Raw genomic sequence first — 22,175 nt, forward strand, 5'->3', positions numbered from 1 at the left:
GATAGTAATACTTTAAAAGTTAAGGATATATGTTAATAAAATACGGTAATGCCGTTAAATTAAGTTAATATTTTGTGTGGTTTTCATAGCTCGGAACATCAGTACCTCGCGTTGGGACACGGCAGGTTAACGGATAAACGTAGTTACAATATTTTTTTTTGTAATCAATATTTATTAAATCTTTTTCAAAGTATTAGGCCTCTGTGTAAAAAGTCTCTCTAAATATGTATTAATTTTTTATATATAAAAATAGTACATAACGAAAAAAAAGTTCTAACATAAACCTATTTACAGGTGGCGGTGCCAACTTTTTGAGAAACGACCTTAACGATGATGATGTCTTCTTCCTTGTCGTATCCTCATGGCTGAGGGACGTGACGAATGTGGACACTCTTCACCAGTGCTGTCTTGGGCCCAGTGCATGCTAGCCTGCAGTGTGGCGTTTGTGTCTTATGTCGTTATGATGTATGTCATCAACCATCATCATCATCTTAGCCGAAAGGCGTCCACTGCTAAACAAAGACCTCCCCCAAGAATCTCCACAGCGAACGATCATAGTCTGGGGCCTTCCCACGCTGCGTCTTCCGGTACGTGGTCGGTGGAATGTATGTACCTTCATGTATTGTCTGTACTCAGCTTAAACGCCGTGGAAAATCTCAAAGCTACATTATAAGTTCCACTGTCTCAGAAAAAGACGAAGCTGCTAGTGGATTTTTAACGATTTCCCCTACTTAGCTTAAAGAGAAACGATCTATCTTCAGTTTTACCTTTGCTGTTCGCTTTTTCCTTGTCTTTGGAGTTTCTTTCGTTAAAATTCTCTACAAAATTTGCTACCTATTTATTCACTGTAAGCAATTGAAATGAGCTATTTTATTCATTTATCTTTTCTGTGTCTCGTTAGTCTAAAGAGCTAAACAGATTTTTACATAATCATCATAAAAATATATTAGTCGTTTATCGCCCACTGCTGAGCATAGGCCTCTCTTCGAGTACGCCACTTATCCCGCTCCTGAGCCAATCTCATCCAGAAGTGACCCAATCTTCCGAATGTCCGGATTGACGGATTGGTCATGTAATGTACAAATTTACTCGGATTCTATTTTATTACATTAGTTAAAAATCACCAGTAGAAAGGGAAAAGTTTTAATCGACATTGTTTGAGATTCCATTCGCGTTTCATATCCACGATTATCTTCTTGGGTAGGCCCCAATATTTATAACCCATTTTTTTTAAGTATCCTCCGTGAATGTTGAGCCATTTAGGCTTCTACCTAAATTGGACATTCTATAGAGCAAGTATTGAAAAATAACCAATTTAGCTAGGTCCCTAAATGGCGTAAGAATCGCGGAGCGTGGTGATACTTATTTTTCTTTTTAAATTTCCTTCACAAGCGAACTATGATTTCCATAGTCTCGCAGAAAGTGTCATTGATTACCTTACCGTCAACTCACGCCATCAATCATAAGTGCAAGGTCATGACTATCCACGTAAACAGTAAACGCACAGTCATGCAGAGTCAATATTAATTCGACCTCCTTTCCTATACCGCTTAAATACCACAATGGGTTCACCACGGACATCGCATTATATTTATTGCATTTACAAAGAACGACGGTGACACCATACTTAGGTGCAATTTTACTTGTAAAATTCTACGCTGAGAGACAGGTTATTATCAGACATCGTATATATTTTATAGCATTTTTGGTGCAGCGCAGTGGTGTTAACGGAATTGGTATACATAGATAATTCCAACTTAAATGGTAAATTAAGATTAACGTAATTAATAACTAGAGTTGAAATTGTTTATACCAATTCCGTTAACACCACACCTTTATACAATACGAGTATAGACTTGTCCCGTAGTCCATCTCTTCCGTGAAATATTGTCGAGGCGAACTCGTGCTAAGTCTACTGGTTCCTAATCAAGTCAAGTTAGCAGTTCTGATTTCGTTTTTCTAATCTCTTACTTTGTTAATAAATAATAAATAACACTCTTCCTAAAATATCCTTAAAGCTTACGTAACAGAGTTCAATTTTAAAGGGTTATTTATAAGATTTAGTAAGGTTAAGGTATTGTACCTGTCTGTTCTGTAGGCCCACTCGATCAATCATCTTTAATGCTCTAGGGACGCATGCATATTACGCTGGAGGTGTATTAGGTATGTCAGTGATGTATTATGGGGACAAACAATGTTCAACATATACATATGTACGGTTTTATATATACTGTGTATATGCCAGCCCATTCATACAAGTGACGGGGGATGTGCAGTCAGTTAAATTTATGATAGAGTGGCGGTGACGTGTGCGAAATTTTGAGAACCTTCAGGATGAAATTATTTACAATCTTTCCGTTCTTGGTATGAGAATAATGCAGAGATTACCTGAATATACTGGATCTTGTGGAGTATGTAGGACTTTAATTATGACCAACTCGCGGTTTCCACACATGAGTGATTAGGCGCTCCCGTACTAATTTAGTATGGAAATGGAAGCGCGACCGCGTTTTTAGTTGCTACGAGTAGGTTCATAGGTACCTACTATAGTAGTTAAAAAATAGTTAACTTGCAAACAATGTGCATCTTGTAATATTGAATTTTTCAAGTGTAATTGCTTGTGTGTGGTGACGCTGCGCAATGCGGCGTCTGATTTGATATAAAAGTCAGTTGCCCAAGTTAAGCTAAAAGGACAAAACTTGCATATAAAACAGAATTCACTGACCTTGAGGAATCCCTTTTGAATTTCGTAAGAAATACGGATAATGTTATACCCCTTACTTCATGCTTTAGCCACACATTGAGTAAACAATGCTCTTGTTTGTTCTAGAACACGAGAAAATCTTCAAAATCAACGACAAAACGATAATGGCCGTGGTGGGCGAGCACGGTGAGACCCAGCAGTTGGTCCACTACCTCATAAGGAATATACATTTGTACCAAATTCGGAACAATTACTCATTAGACATTGGCGCTGTAGCGCACTTTGCCAGGCGGAATTTAGCTGATGCTATGCGTAGATCTGTAAGTAGGTACTGTCAACAGTTAAATCATTATTGATCCTAGAGAAATCCTCTTCTCTCGACACAGGCCTCCTCTCATTGAAGAGAAGATTCGCGGCGAGATAGACTAGCCGCACTGAGAGAAAAGGATAACAAAAATACACTTAGAATTACAAAAATAAACTTAATCCGGGGACAAGAACTAATAGGAACAAATTGACTTTTGCAATTTCTATTAGTTCTTGCAATTTCTATTATCTGTTTGTTGAAATTAGATTTAGGATTACTGAGCTGTTTGTAGAAATAAATAAACTTTACAGAAATAGTGAAACGTCTATAATTATTACTAAACTTCATTTTTTTCCCCCAGTACAGAACTGTTTTTTAATTCCTGGTTTAGTTTACTAATGATTTTTCTCTCAGTGCGTCTTTTCTAACTATGTTAACCAAAGAGAGACGGGCGCGGCAGTATCTCGCCACGAGATACTGTCGCACCAATAATGTGCTAGCCCGGCTGAAGTCAATCTGTTTCACTAAGGTCCACTTGCACCATCCCACTAACCCGAGGTTAAGCAGTTTAACCGTTAATACAGTGTCAAATTGTACTGGTAACCATGGTAACTCCAGGTTGAACCGGTTAGCCCCGGGTTAGTGGAATGGTGCAAGTGGACCTAATCATCTTTCCTATCCCTAGAGAAAATACAACGGTGCCCTCCTAGCTGGCTACGATGAAAAAGAGGGTGGGCAGCTCTACTTCCTCGAGGGCTTGGGAGTAAGCCTGCCGACGCCCTTCGGAGCGATTGGCCTGGCTGGGATGTTAAGCTTGGGCGTCCTGTGTCGGTATCATAAGCCAAGTAAGTTAACTGTATTCCATTTTGATGATTATGATAATAACAAGGGCAATTATTTTTATGATGATGTTATGAGGACAAACATAAATTTCTAGTTGGTAGGAAAAATAGAGACTTGGTAGCTGATCTTGAAATAACAAACTTAATAGGCCATGGCTGGAAAAAACTATCTAGAGGAAAATTCTTTTTCCTCGTAGGAAATTTCTATGAGCATTAGATACAGAATTCTTATTTTTATTGAACCTAGTCCCTCCCTTAAATGCACGGGTCCTTTCGGATGTTGCGTTTTCTCGCTTAGGGCCGGTACAGATGGACTGCTACCCGATTGCAACTTGTATGGGAACTGCATGCCGACGTTGCAGTTAGCGTGCAGACGGCATGCAGTTCCTATACAAATTGCAGTCCGTCTGTATCGGCCCTTATAGACTGTGCCTTAATAACTGCTTGGAGCAGTCATGAGCCAATGAGAGACTGGAACTTCCCCAGTTGTGCCTAAATATTGCTCAACTCACGTTTCTGTTAAGCTTACTTAGGTACAGTTTTTGATGCCGAACTATACAGTCGTCATCAGATATATCGGAGCGGCTAAGGTGCTCACATATATCTGAGCACGCCTTTATTGTCAAGGCGTTAAAAGTGTGTGTTCAAATATTTTTGAGCATCTCTGCAGCTCAAATATATCTGATGGCAGTGATGGCGACTGTACGAGATATTCCCTTATTGCCCTAGACCTAACAGAAGCAGAAGCGTACGAAGTACTAAAACTGTCGACACAAGAAATACAGCAGCGTTTCGTCGTGCAACTACCCAAGTTCCAAGTATCCGTGGTCTCTAAACATGGCGTCAAGCAGTTACCTACGTTATAGTATGGATCTTAATATACGTTCCGGTATTACTGTTTATTTTTCTCTTTATTATTCTTAGTTACAGTTTTTTTACAATAATTGATATAAAATAGCGGAAGCAGTTATAAAGTTGACCCAAAAATTTTTTATTAAGCTATGAGCTTCATCACATTTGTTCCTTGAGTAATTCTAAGCATTTCAAGCCTGGGAGGCAATAAGAAATGTGTGTCTACTCGGATTTGTAATGGATTCAAACTTTCAACCCCTTTTTAACCCTGTTAGAGGATGAATTTTACAAAACGCTGAAATTACTTTTCCTGTCTTTTAATAATATCCCCAAATACAAAGATTCAAGTCCCGCGTTCGAAATTTTTTTTGATATCCATACAAACTTTCAACTCCTTTTTCACCACCTTAGGGGATGAATTTTCAAAAACGCTGAAATTAGTTTTCTTGTATTTTAATAATATATCGTTTTACGAAGATTCAAATTCCTAGCTTAAAATAAAACTTGAACCCCATACAAACTTTCATCCCCTTTTTAACCCCCTAAGGGGGTTAAATTTCTCAAAATCGCTTCTTATCTCTTGTACACTTTATAAATGTAATCTAGTGTGCAAATTTCAACTTTCTATCTTTTGTAGTTTCGGCTCCGCGTAGCAAAAATCTCCAACCAAATTTTTCACTTTTTTACGTTTTTCTTGTAAAATTACTATAAAATTGAAAAAAACAAATATCAGCAATGAATTCTACGTCTTTGGTTTATACGAAAATGATACCAAACTTGCCCTAGTACCCACCAGGATCAGAGTAGATTTTTTTTAAAGATGACGGATGGCGGCCGTCTTTGTACCCCACCCTCCCCCCCACTTCAGGCTAGAAATGCTTAGAATTACTCAAATATCAGATGTGATGAAGCTCATAGCTTAATAAAAAATTTTTGGGTCATGTATGGCAGCGTTACATAACTGACTCCAGTAAAAGTAAAATATAAAAATACATATTAAACACATTATAAATCAATTTGGTGATCAACACAATGTCATCTGCATATAGTCACAGAATAACTAATTTTTGCCTAGACCTAAGGAATTTATTTAAGTGATATTACTAGAACCTAAACTGTGTAATAAACTGTCGCCTGCGGTATTTCCGGACCGACACGAAATACGACTACTTTCAAGCCTTAAAAGCAAGAAAAGAGCGTACTCTCATCTCAAAAGCCGGCAACGCACTTACAAACTTCTGGTGGTCTGCTTGTTAGCCTCCTTAGTAAGTGAAGTGATATTAATAGTACAAGTGATATTAAAATTTATGTGATTTGAAGTGATATTAATAGTACAGTCTCCGCCATATATATCGAGGTGTTTAAAGTTATTATTATCTGAACACGCTAACGCTTTGACAATAAAGGCGTGTTCAGATATTAATGAGCGCCTTGGCCGCTCCGAAATATTTGGTGACGACTGTACTATAATTTTTCCTACAAAAGACATGATTTCATAACCTCCAAACATACTATAATACCCATATATATGGATGGAGTGATAGTACCTACCGTGGTGATAATAGGTCTGTCGTGTGCCGCCTCTTATCGCCGTACCTTGACGTAACTATTTACATAGATAACGTATACTTAGAACTGTACACATGTCGCGACATAGTGCTCTCATAGACAATGTAATGTGTACTATCTACAAGGATAAAAAAAATCATGTGTATCACGGTAAAAATATGGGGGTAGACAACTTGCTCAAAAATATGTCCCACAGTTCTTAATTCGCTGATATAAGAGTATCGTCGGCTTAACTCGTAAACCTCGGAACTCCTCCAACCAGTATTGTTGGCTAAGGTAGCAAATACATGCCTACTAATTTCCTTGAAATGGAGTTACGAGGTTTGCGAATTAAGGCGACGGTATGTACCTTTTTTGAGTACCTAACTATGATATGTACAACCATAACTTTACACTTGACTGCGCGAAATTTAAAATAAGTAGGTGGGCATTATCACTTAACTATGTACCATTAATGGCTGGTTAGCAATGGTTACAAAACTGACGGTCAATGTCAAATCCCATACATTTTGTCAGGAATGTAACGGTTAGACGTTACTGAATGAAACACGACATAAGTCGCGCTTTAAAGTACAAGTTAAAATGAAAATGCACGGGTACTTAGATTTAAATGTGTACTGTTTTTCTACCACTTTCATAAAAACAGAAATCCACGGATAACTTCAAACTACATAAACAAATTAAAACCAAATCCAACAATCCGCCAGCAACAAACTTTTGCCTTAACTAATTGTGCAAATCCCAAAATAATGAGTCCCAAGCCCAAGACAAATCAGTTAAGAAACTATCGTGGGATCCAGATTATCTCTCCTAATAGCAATGATCATTGTGGACCTTAGCACGTTGAAATAAGGATTAGGATTGTTCAATTTATGTTGAAATTTTACATTAGCCATAGGTAGTCTTTAAGCCATTGTCATAAGGTTTAGAAACGGTTAGCTTTATGTCGAAGACGAACTTGCGAACTGAAATCCATTGCATTTTGGTTTAAAAACAATAAGATCTTGGATTCAGATCATTTATCTGATGTGTCGTACTGCGCTTGTACAGTTTGTAAGAGTTGAAATCTTACTTTGAATCTTCTAAGAGCCATATTTTCTACGCTTTGTAAGATAAAATCATCTGCTATAGGTACTATCTTGTACAACAAATGCGCGTAAAAATAACTATAGCTAGTAATGACACACTATTTTAGTTCTGTCAGATAATTTTTATTTGGTCTATTAGTGTGCCATAAAGTACCTATACATATCTACCTATACGCTCTGGGCAATTTTCGTACTTGGTTAAGTTTCGTAGATTTTGAATGTTATTAACACTTTTATAACAAAACTTCAGTGAGACACAGACATTTTAAATATATTAAGAACAGGTCACTCAACACAAAAATAATAAATAGTATATAGAGGGATCCTGTCATTGTAAATTTTGTAGTCACAGTAAATTTACTGCCATCTATCGACACACGACTAAAACTCAAAATAAAAACATATAAAATTATCAAAAAATGTATGTAAGTATATACATAAATGTATGTATATGGATAAATGATTTTATTATTTTATAATGTTCATTCACTGATACCTGTGTTAAAATTGTTAAATATGAAACGGTGTCGTCACGCCATCTAGCCGAGCATAGGCCAAAGGTGTGTGCGCCATCTATCCGAAAATGACTTTTTCTTGATTTCCGAGGCACGTTTTTTCCTTAGACTTTATTCATCTTATACGAAGTTACATGTCTTTGTTGTGTACTAAGAGTATATAATAAGGGAATTAATAAGCTTTACAACTGTCAGTTCAACACACAAATTACAAGCGTAATAAACCCATTACTAAAGATAAGAGACAACAAGTTTCTCAGCCCTTTTTGTACTGATAAGATAACTGATTACTCATGGCAGAGGTTTTCGCGTTTCGTAATTCTTTTTTTTTACGGAAAATTCGAACATGACTAAAATAGTTAATTTATTTTACAAGAGGATAAAGTTGTTGTTGATTAAACCCTCGTCCTTGTCCACGAGCGTATAGTGGTTTGAGAATTGGAATCTTGACCGTTTCAAGGCACGAGAATTATACAAACGTTTCTCCCGAGTGAAATTAATACTATTTATATTGTTGTACAAAATATGTAAAAATTTAAAATATATTTAAATTTATATAAATTTACTTTGTACATACACTAACAAGCATACAGCACACACTAAGTACTTGACACTTATACAGATCTTTTGGACAAACATAAGTAGATCATAAGTAGCTGACACACCCACAGGCCGAATACACCACCGCCCTGTTGGACAGAATGTACATATTAAGTATGTAACATGCGAACTAGGGAAATAAACAGCTTTTTATTCTATTCTACAAAATATGATGCGAAAAATATATCGAATTTTCATTAAAAAATGTATTATAACTAAAATAAAAAATCTATACTTAAAGTTATATCAATCGAAAGTATCTTAATTAAAATATTTGAAACACTCCAGCAGAAAACTGTGTGACCAGCAAACAATAAAATCGTTAACGGCTGTGCTTTCCGACGATGTAGATCGTGCGACGTTTAATATTAATCATACACAAAGGAATACAGAGCGATTTATATGATGAAGAGACAGACAGACATACATAGGTTTTTTTTTTGCATTTTGAATATTGATCTGACCATATTTTGACTGGTAAATACTCGTATGTATTAGGTTTATCATACTAATGCTTGATTCTGATTCTGATTCTGATTCTAATAGGCCAACCCAGTAAACGTAAAAAAGGCTGTTTCATTTCGACTTAGGATATGATATGACGATGTTTTATCTGATCTATTAGATGTTTAGGTTATAAATATACTTACATAGGTAATTATATTTTTATATCATCGCGATAGTTATATTTATAACTTAAATATGTGTGTATAAATAGGTGATAAATAATTATTAATGAGTGAGTTCATAAATAGAGTATAGTATTTATGGTTTTTATAGCTAATTAATTAATTAATTAATAGTTAAGATGGTTTAGTTAGAGGAATGTCATAAAAACGACTAAATTATACAAAAATGATATCACAACAGCATTTTTAAATTTTATTTAGCGATTTTATTAAAAAAGATGGGATAAGTAGGTTATGCGTTTTCTTGATAACGTCTATCATACGAGTATTATACTCATACCGTTACCCAAACATTCTATATCTTTAAGTATAGGAAGAAAGTACCTGATATTTGAACATGCATATTTAGGTATAATATTTGCTTATCAAACCCTAGGTATGTGCGTAAACGACACTGCGAGTATGTGTGTGAGTAACACAGAAACGTGAGATGTTGACTTTCGATCTCTGATTGATTGAGATGGTATGTAAATACCGCGATCAGATGTCGGCTCACAGATACCGTAATGATTAGTCTTTTTCCAACCTTGGCTGTTAGAAAGAGACTTCCGCTTGTATTCCAGAATTGTAAATGATTACAGGAACTTTTAAAACGGCTGTACGATTTAAGGTGACATTCGTATAATGACTGCAGCAGGTGTTGCAACGTTGCTGCTGCACGGTTGACGTGGGCGGTGCGGTGTCAATAATGAATGGATTTGTGTCTATGTTCGCGATAAACTCGAAAACTTCTTAACGGATTTTCATGAGGTTTTCACCTATCAATAGAGTGATTCTTGATGAAGGTTTAGGTGTATAATTTATTAAGGTTTCCAGGCATCACATCTTAAGATAAATATATTTTGACACACTGGGCACATAAAATAGTACTCGTAGTTCTGAGTAGTTCTCACTTTTTTGTAGGTGTTGGTATTTCAATTAGGGAATGCAAATCGGTTATTTTTTGTATGGAAATAACCGCGGTTTCGGTTAATAACCGATTATTTCCATTCAAAAAATAACCGAAAATAACCGATTTGCATTCCCTAATTTCAATCATTTTAGAGTTAAAGGAAATCTAGAAAAAAAATAGAATATTACCTTTTCCTCTGTCACTTCCAAATTCTACTTCACTTAACTCCTTAATCCCAAAACTTCCAATATAACTTCACTATTTAAAACACACATACATTCATTGTAAATTGAACCATAAATCTGTGTAACAAGGTCAATATTAGCAAATCAATGTTCAAAAAACACTTGCTACTCCAAAATGTATTCCTATCGTTCTGCATTAAAAAAATCTACGAGTATCACAAGTTGCGATTTAGCGCAGAGAATCCGCCAATGAGCCCTTTTTCAGTACTCATAAAACACTAGTTATTCCAAATTGAACCGTACGCCCATGCCGCAAGGTCGCTATTGCGTTGTAGCGCGGAGGCTGCGCGGGAGACGAGCGCGCAAGGCCGCTGCGCGTGCGACGATGAGCGTTATCACGAGATGCGCCGTCTTGTCAGTTTTCTTGAGGCTGATTCTGTGTTGATAATGTGATAAGGTTTTCACCTTGTTTTGATATGACTGTGAGTCAGATATTTCACTCGCATCGATAAGTGAAAGAGAAGCGCCTGATGACTAAATAATTAGCGCAAGGTGTGTAGCCAAGGGGCTGTCCATAAATTACGTCATCGATTTTTGACCCCCCCCCTCCCTTTGCCGTTGCCTGATAATAAATGATATTTGATATTTTGATTTGATTTAAGGTAGTATCAAAATAAAATGCAAACCTTATCAAATTGTCAAAACAGAATCGACTTCCTTGTTCACTAAAGCATTTTCCTCGACGCTATCCGTCATTGGTATGAGACGATTAAGTAAAAAAATCTTCGACCTTTAATAAAAACCTACCTAATACTTACTCGAAGAAATTACATATGTAACATTGAAATTTATTTAAATTTCACTCTATTAATTACAAAAATATATGATGCACGCGCACGAGACCAATTATTTTATAAGACCGATCTTAATATTTTTTCGCTCAGGCTAATAATACTATTAAGTACGTATTTTTAAATGATTAGTTATGAACGTCTGGAGTTCCAAGCGTGCATCACCCCCATCAGGTGGCCCGTATGCTTGTTAGCTACAGTCGTCATAAATAACAATTTACACTGAAATAAAAGTCTAACAGCGAATACTTACCACTAATGCATTATTATCTAGAATAAATACCTTTCAAGCCATTCTTAAAAGACTGAAACTCGCAGTAAATATGTAAATCTCCACAAAGTCGCAAATTACTTCAAATAACAACGTTAATCTTCTATAGAAAACTCGCCAAGCACCCTTCCATGCCAAAACGTCATAAGTCCGTACAAAACACTGAATAATTCCGCCATTTTGTTTTAAAAACGGCTATTTATTGGAATACCCTCATCAGCTTGTTACAATGGTATGATCTCACCGTATAATCGTTCACTTAACAGATCTTTTGTGAACCTTATTGTAAAGGGATAAAGTTCAATATTGGTAACTTATTAGTGTTCAGTTGACCGATGTTCAATCCTTTACATCTACTGACATTTCTTCAACCCTATTCCAAAGTGATAAGAACGAATAATGGTCAGGGGGCCTACGCCGAAGTTAGCAATTGGTGGGCATCTTTCTCTTTTATTCTAATTAAAGCGTAATAAGAGTGACAGAGAAAGATGCCCGCAATTTGAGAATTTTCGTAGTCGCATTAGGCCGTCAGTTGAGTGTTGCTGTATGTAAATGTAAAATAGTTGATGTATGGTTATGTAAAAGATGGAATGTTCTTTGTCTGATTAGGGAAATAACCTTTGTGAAGATGGGTTTGAAATGGAATTTAAGTGAGCATAAAGCAATTTCTAAAATTAAACTACGTTAGCGGCCTTTAGCGACCGCTTTGAAGCTCAAAATGTTTCTTACGTAATATTTTTTCATTAACTTAACTAGTACCTAATAAAGAATGAAAAGAAAAGCTACCAAGTAGGTTCATACGTAAATATTTTCTTTTGAAATACCTATAACTTCCACGTCTTTCTCTGTGACTTTGTAACATTGTTTATGTTACAAAATATACATAAACAATGTTACAAAGTTAAGATATAAAGTCACAAAGAAAGACGTTGATGATCTTAGGTATTTCATAATATTGTCTTCGGTTACTGTATTCGTTATCCAAATAAACAATCTAGAATCCCGGTAGAAAAGACTTGAGAAAATTCCGAACACTCTTATTTCATAGACTCCATATTTGTAATTGTATTCTGTAATTTATTGTTATTTTTATTGCTTGTATAAAATTTACATGTAAAAGTGCCCCTGTGGCCTATTTGCTGAATAAATATTTGATGTTTGATATTATCTGCCGTATTCGAACTTCAAGATATTCACAAGAGACGACACGTACTAGATCCATTCTAGATACGTTATAGTTTAGATATCAACTAGTTCTCTTTTGCAGCGCAACTCGGGCAACCAATGTCACTTTTACGTTAGATGGAGTAATATATCTATTAGATGTGACTTGGAACTCTAAGTCATATCCTGATGAAATCGTTTAAGAGTATCTCCAGAATCGCGCAAATGTCAAATTTGACAGGTTAGATCTTAAACATATCGTTATCGTATCTAGGTGATGTCTAATAGATGTCTATTTCATAATCCGAATCGGGCCCTATGGGTCCAGAGGCAGGTCACATATCGTCCGACACGGGAAATCCGACCCTCGTCCGGTGATGGACGACAACTTTCCTTATCAGTCAGAACATGTGACAATTTGGTAGAAATAATTATGTCGGGATTGTCGGGGTAGGGGATGACTGCTGTTGTCAGAGTAAGCTCGGCCGAATTTAACCTTCATTACAATCATTACCAACGGAGTTTCGTTCTCATAATTTTAAAACTACGTGCTGGATTGTAATGAAACTTTGCACGTACAAGATGAGGTATATCTATGCTTGTAATTAGTTCATATAGCTCTAGCTTATAAAGCAAACGAAATAAGGTAAAAACCGTAACACAAGATGCAATCCATCTCATGCGCACTCGTAATCGTATCATAGATCATAGTTTGATACGATAGGTAGAGCTCATCCAAGATGCAATCGTATAACATTAAAAAAAATGTAGGTATCGTGATAATAGAACGATTGATTTTTAAAACTATTGATACCGACTGGCTAGGACCACAAGGACCCCAGCCGGCTTAGCCAAGGTGACAATTGTTATCGCTTCGAAAACGAAACGCTTTGGATCTCTCTATCACTCTACCATATTAGTTGATATTAGAGCGACACGACAGTGACAGTTCCGTTTCCATCGCTACGGAGCGTAGGTAAGCGATTGGCATGTTGGCTACGCATCCTGTTCTGTGGTTTCCACCCGTTGCCAACGTGTCAGCGGACGGTAAAAACAAGTTTGCGGCTGGAATGGAATTAAAACCGTCGCATGCATTCGTATGCGATTAATTGCAGTGAAGAGCTCTTCGCGGTATTGGTTTTTAAATTGCCGTAGAGAGGATTGCTTGGATGTATACTGTATAAACAGTATCAAATAGATACGGACGACAAAGTGGCCAAATATATCGGTACACATCCTTATTTCTATGTTAGTAAAAGTGTGTAATAGAATATATTATTTTGGCCAATTTGGCCCTTACTATTTATTTATTACTGATTGTATTTAATACCTATTTGTTTTAATGAAACACGTGTGTGAAAAATAGGAGCAATCCACGAAATTGTTTACCGATGTCCCGTACAAACGCAAATTTTCTGAAGATTTCCAGGTAGGTAGGTTATAGGAGTTTTTTTTTGTCATATGGAGGTCAAAAATGCTCGGTAAATTAATCATTGACTTGAAACGTTGATAAAAATTAGGTCAAATACGGAAAAAAAGCGTTTGTACGGGTCAGCTTATAGAATGCCCAAATAGTGGTAATAAAACGCCCATTCCTCTGCCTTTAGCCTCGTTCTAGAGAGGGTTAAGTTAAACGCATACGTGCAATCCATCGTTAGATTCGTTAGTGGTCAGCAAGAGACCGGCTTGCGGTGATCGATCTAATGGAATCAGGTCATGTTGAGTACAGAAGTAATTGGATCGCTAGATTTCGGTTCTAGACCAATTCTGAGGGCCTATTGCACACATCGAAAATCGAAGTTTCGTTATCAGTGTTATTTATCTGCCTCTCTATCACTCTTGCCCATTTTAGCGATAGAGAGGCAAAAGACGAACGAACGAAGTTGTTCGCAGTAGCCTCTGCTTAGTTGATCTCTGATTGCTTTGATACTATTTGATTTCTCACAAAGCTTTTAACTGATAATTAATAGTTCTCCTGTTTATTGAACCGAATTATTTCTTATGAAACAAAATACAACTGCTATATATCATAGGTTAAAAATATAATGTGGTCAGCTTATAACATTTCGTGATCAAACAACGTTAAAAGACTCCCCCTGCAATTGTACGTCCCAATGTCAAATATGTCCAAATGAGCGCCTGCATTTTATTTAATAGCAACGTCACAGGAAAAATTCAATGTGTTTTAACAGGCGCTAATAAATTATTAATAGCTTGTCGCCTCGTTTGCGGTTTAGTAAACTTTGTGTGTCATATACAGTTTTCTTAGAAATTGAGAAATACGATGTTTCGGAACAATAGCCGCTCACGGAGAGGGGTGACGCTTCGGGGCGGGTCGGGGAGGGTAGAACAAAATTAACTTTGGTCTAAATATCCCAATTAAAAAAAATAAGTAGGTACCTATGCCAATTTTTTAAATATTTTATTTAATCCACAATCCCTGAACACACCTTTAATAATTTAAAAAGTGATCACATATTCTTTGGCATCAAAACCAGGGGACCACGCATGCGCCGTCGCGTTCGCGTCTCTGTCACTACCGCTACATAACCTCAAAATACGGCAAAACCAAAACATATTGTTTGATTGCAATTTACGTTTCATTGGTCGATGGACATCGTACCATCGGTCTTTAATAGGACTTGATCGAACCGATTTATTGGCAGAACATTTGTAGTGGTTGTAGACAGTGTGTGTTCAAGTGTCTGTGTTCAGTTTGTGGTGATATTTTGTGTAGTAAGTTTGTGATTTGAGAAATATTTATAGGTTTATAAAGGTAAATGTTATTTGGTTATAGGTGTTCTCTTTCGCACAGTGTTTTGAGCCGGTGTTAAAAGCAGAACGGTTAGAAAATCCCATTCGGGGCTCAATAAAACTTGCATTGATTCTACTTAGAAAAAAAAAATAAAAACGCCCAACGCAATGAAATTTATGAACCGATTTTGATAAAACATATCTAGTGACCAGCGCTAGAAAACCTGCTTAATTATATAAAAACCAGATCCAAATTGGTTTAGCCGTTTAAGAGCTACAGTCTTACGGACAGCCACACACGTATTATAATTATAGCACTCATCTTTTTGAACCAGGGGTGAAAAAAGGTAAAACTGAAAAAGTGGGTAAATTTTACGTCCAGTATATTGGACGTTGTCAAATTAAGGATAATCATCTACTTTTTAATTAAAAGAGCCCTTCATTAAAACTTAAGCAATAAAACCATATTTTAGCCCCAAACCCTAAAGTTCGTAAATAAAAACTGCGTATAATTTTATTCATTCAATTTCCGAACAAGTTTTAGGTAACAAAGAAATTCATCCTTTTATTCTGCCTTTGACCCTTCGTAAGGGTCTTGTCCTAGTATAGAAGAAAAAGGGCTTATTTTGATGGAATAGGTTTTGAATATAAATCCTTGGGGAAATGTTGTGTAGGGCACACGTTTGGTGAGGCAAGATAAAATTATTATCCTACACGGTAGATAGTAAGTATTACTAGCAGTATAACGCCTCCATAGGCACTTCTAGAGCAGTGCCCAACTGGGGAAGTAAATAACTACCTCCACCTTACAGAAAACCCCAGCCAAAACACTAGACCGTAGGACCAAAGAGGGTTCAGTGGTTTCGTAAATAAATGCCGCGTACAGTGTCTTACTCATTATAATTTCAATTTCCGATATTTTATTTTTTCAAAGTCGTATCAGAGACTTATGTACCTGCAATAATATGTTACACAACGAAGGCCCCAAAAATATCTGACACGATCTTGTTTGTAGAACCGTAAGAGCGTGTCACATATTTTATTTTATTTACGAAGAGTATATTATTGCAGGCGACTGTACCGTAAACCTCATTGGGAATCAGCAACTTTCTACTTTAGAAAAATATCTACTAACAGTACATATTTTTATTTGCTGGCTTGTACAAATGATGTTAGTGAGTAATGTAGTAAACGAAGCAAGTTGTTGTATGGAGACCCATGCATTAATTCCTCAGTCGATGAAATTTTGCTTGGTTATTGTATAGTATGAGCCGAAACTAACATTATAAATATCTAAAAAAAAACCGGCCAAGTGCGAGTCTGACTCGCGTTTCTAGGGTTCCGTACATAATTCCGACTCACGCTTGACTGCACATTTCTAATAGGTTTTCCTGTCATCTATAGGTAAAGAACTATTTTGTGTATTTTTTTCAAAATACAGGGGGAATGGTCATTTTTTGGCTATTTGTATTTTCTTAAATAACTTCGAAACTATGTATTTTTAAATTATACAAAAAATATGTCCATCTTTGGGTTACTAATTTACATATGTGTACCAAATTTCAACTTAATTGGTCCAGTAGTTTCCGAGAAAATAGGCTGTGACAAACAGACAGACAGACGCACGAGTGATCCTATAAGAGTTCTTTTTTTTTTCGTTTTGAGGTACGGAACCCTAAAAACACTCCTAAGTTAGGTATTTATACGTAAACATACAAATCTGTTTATTTATTTAACCGAGTAATTCCTCCGTCCGAATTTTTTTTACCAAATAAGTTATTGGTATTTCTGCTGGGATTTTTTTTATTGTTATGTCATATATTGTTGCAATACGTTACATGAATATTTCTGGTGGAGACGAAAGTTTGAACGGAGCATTTTTCCGTAAAAAGATATTAACGATTTAAGACTTTAGGTATTTACTTAAATACTATTACTATTATTCTTTTATTCTTGACGCTTTTGACAGAGACTGGTGGGAGACTTCTGAGGATAGGGATACGTGGAAGAATAAGAGGGAGGCCTTTGCCCAACAGTGGGACAATATAGGCTAATAATAATAATAATAAGCCCGCAGGGCAGCTTGTGGCGAGCTGTTGGGGAGTAACGACCCCACGGACCCGAGTGCTCCCGAGAGTCGGTCAGGGTTTCCGTCTCCGGCGTGTCTTCGTCGGTCGGAGTGGACCCCAAGGGGACTCGCAGGACTCTCAGCTCTGGCTTGCCTTCATTGGCCGTCCAGAGAGGAGTCGTTAGAGCTATATGCTCCAGGGGTGGAAGTGAAAGATGCATAAGACGCGAGTTGGCACAGTGGCTGTTAACAGCCACTGGGTAGAAAGCGGCGCACACCTCTCGACACCCCTGAGCCGCTCACACCGAAGTTGCTCCTGGTCGTCTTCGCGACGGCAGTTTCAGGGGCCCATCTAGTAAGCGGCAAGTCACCACCTGCCTCGATAACGTGTTTTAGCATTGTTATGGCAGGTGTCCGGACTTCTCTACAATAGCCCAGTCTCATTGTCCATCCAAACTTCAATCCATAGACCGGTATACTATTCACTTTTTCTGCAATAGTCCCAATGCCTGCTGCGACCGGTTCATGGGTGTTTATTGTTGCGCCTGTGAACGGGTTCCAGCAGGCGTTCTACATGACATTAAAGCTCTCCAAGGGGCCTCTACGTGTTGGATCTATATCCCCACGCAAGCCTATCAAAAGACCGGGATTTGTAGGCCCGTGAATTCCAAAATGGAGAAACAAATAATAATAATTATTATTCTTTGGATATTTATACAATACTTTTTATTTATTGATACTTTATCATACTGTAAAGTTTTTTCTGGCTGAGGAATTACTGCGGGGTCCACTACCTTTATTTACTACACTAGAGTGCATGACGCGTGACATTTCTACATATGTCAAATAGTGTTCAAAATATTATACATGCGACAGAAAGTGTTTAAGTATCCTTATTATATTATAGCCTTATAATTCCTTAAAAAATCACAGTTAATGATATATACAAGTTCATAAACTTCGACGGCTTTTCGAAGATAATATACTTATTGTATAATTTTACTATACCCAAGGGAAATAAGGGCATGTCCATAAAACGTCCGGTCAGACATAGGATTTTAACAGAGATTTGGACTGAGCTTTATAAAGCCATAACTGCCGTAAGTGAGGTCTTTGATATATCACTCAAGTGACTTACCGTTTAGGTCGTGGAGTTTAAGGGGAATCGAATGAACGATGATAAATAAATTACTCAGGTACTTAAATAGATATGGAGATAAGAATATAAACTATGGAGGTAAAAATATAGACGACTAGCCACCAGCCCCGGTTTCGCGCGGCTTAACAAATTATACACGTAAACTTTCCTCCAGAATTGATTTATTGATAGGTGAAAACCGCGTGGAAAATCCGTTCAGTACCTAGTTTTTGAGTTTATCGCGAACATATAAACTAACACACAAACAGACAGACGCGGCGGGGGACTTTTGTTTTATTGGGTGTAGTGATTTCATGGTTATAGTCGATATGGTTTTTTGTGCGTGGTTTTTAATTACTAAGCACTAAGCTCGGTTGAGGCAAGTTCTCCCTTAGAGCAAATTCATCTGCCTATACTTTAGAATACAAGTAAGACGTAACATTCAAAGTTCCTCATACTATTACCGTACTTTGCCGTTCCCCTAACCCAGAAACTTTATCTTACAGAAATCGTGAGTAATAATGATATGAAAACTAAAAATAAAACGGCAAACTTATGAGTAATCAATTAATAATACATATTTCGAATGCATTGGACATTCAATTGTTCTTCTCTTTTTAATTGTGGCCTCAATAGTTTAACCATATTAAAATATTTCAACATAAAACTCGCTTCGACGCTTTCAAGCTTTTACCTCCCTTAAAGCTCAAAACAATATAAAATTTATCATTATCTCTTCGACACCTCCTGAAGGTCGAGCCAACAGAGCGGAAAGATTAGTCGCTTAGCGTCGCGCCATTACGTTTTAACTTCACTTAGGTGATAGGAGTAAGGTCTCCAAAACTGGTCTCCCACTTTAAGAAACACGGAGATATTCCCATGAACTAGTGCCTACGTCAAATCATGGGATTAGTTGTCAAGCGGACCCCAGGCTCTCATGAGCTCTCGTGGCGAAATGCCGGGATAGCGCGCGGAAGAAGAGGAGAAATTTCTTCAAGCACCCAAACCTCATTGCACCCGTTTTGTATTCTTGTAGATTTTATTTTAAACACAGTAATTTTGATAAAATTGTAATATTTTATTTGCCGCAAGGAAGAAAATAAATAAACTCAGCTAATTTTTATAAAACTAATAAGATAACAGATAATTTTAATAAAACTAAGAAGATTTTTCTTATTTATAGTTTTATTTAATGTAATACCTAACTGTGGAAGACCGACATTAATATTTCTTCTGTTTCTTCGGTGGTTCTATTTATGCTAGGTCTAGGTTATCATTTAGTCCACGATCCTTTGCCGGTCTTGTCCCCAACCCTATCATATCCTGCCGTGCCCTACAGTCAAGGAATATGATTCATGTAACCATTTTGTACCTTGTCGCAGTGACAGCCAATATGAAAGCCGCTTGCGGCGCTTGCCGATTATTGTCACAAGGACATCTTCCTCCTACCTTTGAACATTTTGGAGGTCCTATCTTTAAACATTCTTACTTACTTACTGCTGTGGCGCAACGACCCGAAGTGGATCTTGGCCTCCGACACCAAAGACCATCATGCTACTCTGTCCAAAACCGTGTCTGTCCAGTCGACGGCGCCGAGTTCGCTAAGACCTGCGTTTTACCATCAAAACAACATGCACAAAGTTTCTTTTTTATGTGTACTGACTCCTAAAAACGCCTCTTACACGTAACCCTAATTTGTCAATGGAATACCTTTCACAACCTAACTTTTATATTTTCACGAGTGCTGACTCTACGTTTGGTTTAATTTTTGTTCAGCGACCCGGACGGGTATAATTTATCTGAAGCCAGAACGACTTTTATATTAAACTCCCGTCGATTTTCACTGAAAATTTTGCTTCGATACGATTTATTATGCAAATAGGAGGGATTGGCGGTGCATTTGATTGTGATATAATATTGAGCATAAATTTTTCATCAAATGACTTTCATCTTTCGGTTTATTTTTTCTTGCTTAAGCCGTATTTTCTATAAATTAGGTAAGTACCTATGTATCTAGAACGTTATCTTCGTGCTGATTTCATTTGCTTATCATAAAATTTTGCTTTATTTCATTGGCTAATTGCTTAATATTTCGATTCTATTTTTATATTTTTACGTTTGTGTAGAATTCATTGTCATCGCTAACTTTAGGTAAAAACATCACAAAACCATACTCCTGCGAATGATGTAAAGACCTATGAAAACTAATGACTACACCTTATAAAACAAAGTTCCCCGCCGCGTCTATCTGTTTGTATGTATGTTCGCGATAAACCCGAAAACTACTGAACAGATTTTCATGCGGTTTTTACCTATCAATAGAGTGATATTATTGAGGAAGGTTAAGGAATATAATTTGTTAAGGTTTCACCCGTGCTACGCCGGGGCTTTCCCTGTAAACTTTAAAAATACTTTAGCAGCTTGACAGCACTTCAGTCCCGTCTTGCGCGGAAACAAAGTGCCTTCCTGAAACAAGGTTGGGGCTAAGAATATTCTAATTGACACTTCAACACACGTCTCTGAGACTCAGATAACGTTTCTTGTTGTCTCCAAGAAGATAGATTCAAATGTGTAAGCTGAAAAGCATATTTATGATTACTCAGAGTAGTACCTAAATCACTTTGTTGCACATTCACATAACCATAAAGAAAAACAAAACAGGAAAAAACACACCTAATTAGTACAAAGGCGAACTTATCCTTTTGAGGGACCTCTTTCAGGAAACCTTCATGAACGCGCGGTAACGATAAAAAAATAGTCTTATAAATTTGACGTAAAAAACGTTTGCCATGCTTCAAAAGGTTGACGAATAAGAAAATGTAATTGAATTTTTATACTTAATAAATTCAACAAAAATATATTTAAGTCAAATTTATTACGTACGAAAAAGACAACAAAAAGACAAATAAATAACTTATGAACTAAATATATCTATGAATAACACTAAGAACCCTAAATATATCTAAAATTAAACAAGAAATGTAAAACCTACTGAAAGAGGCAGGTTTTCCCCCCGGGCTTCCCCGCGCAACTCCCGGCGTAAAGGTATATTATTACCTATATTTTGTACATGTATTTTTTATTTACCTATATATATACCTTTTAGAAGTAATTAGGTAATTATACCTAACTCTGTACCTACGTCACGCAGAGTCGCAGAACGAATGTAACGCATTTTCAGGCCATAACTTTCCATCAGAGTAGAGTGAAGGCCTAACATATTGTTTTCTTTCTTTCCTACTATTTATTTCCCACGGGGCCACAGAATAATCAAGATGTAGGCACACTACATAGGCATTACAAGACAACCTCTATACAACACCGCGTTTCATGACATCATTGTTATATTTTATGTAGTCTTTTTAGGGTTCCGTATCCAAAGGGTAAAAACGGGACCCTATTACTAAGACTTCGCTTTCCGTCCGTCTGTCAGTCTGTCACCAGGCTGTAACGCCTCTAACTCATGAACCGTGACAGTTGAAATTTTCTCAGATGATGTAATTTCTGTTGCCAAAATCCTAAAAACAAAATAAAATCAATATTTAAGTGGGGCCCATACAACAAACGTGATTTTTTGCGTACTTACCAATTAATAGTACCTTTCGTGCGCGAGTCCGACTCGCACTTGGCCGGTTTCTATTTACAGATTTTTCCATTTTGACTTTATGGTGTAGGTATGTATTTAT

General features: G+C 36.8%; 1 protein-coding gene and 1 long non-coding RNA gene across 2 annotated transcripts in view; one reads left to right on the forward strand and one right to left on the reverse strand.

Moving 5' to 3' along the window:
• Positions 1-22,175, reverse strand: part of LOC134679822 (uncharacterized) — a 268,010-nt gene that overhangs the window by 241,142 nt on the left and 4,693 nt on the right. The window lies entirely within an intron of this gene.
• Positions 2,848-4,737, forward strand: LOC134680479 (proteasome subunit beta type-2-like). The gene is made up of 3 exons (XM_063539608.1): positions 2,848-3,024; positions 3,697-3,856; positions 4,583-4,737. The coding sequence occupies exons 1-3, from the start codon at positions 2,869-2,871 to the stop codon at positions 4,717-4,719; spliced, it is 453 nt and encodes a 150-aa protein (XP_063395678.1). The 5' UTR covers positions 2,848-2,868; the 3' UTR covers positions 4,720-4,737.

This window comes from Cydia fagiglandana, chromosome 3, assembly GCF_963556715.1.
Source record: "Cydia fagiglandana chromosome 3, ilCydFagi1.1, whole genome shotgun sequence".
NCBI classification, from domain to species: Eukaryota; Metazoa; Arthropoda; class Insecta; order Lepidoptera; family Tortricidae; genus Cydia; species Cydia fagiglandana.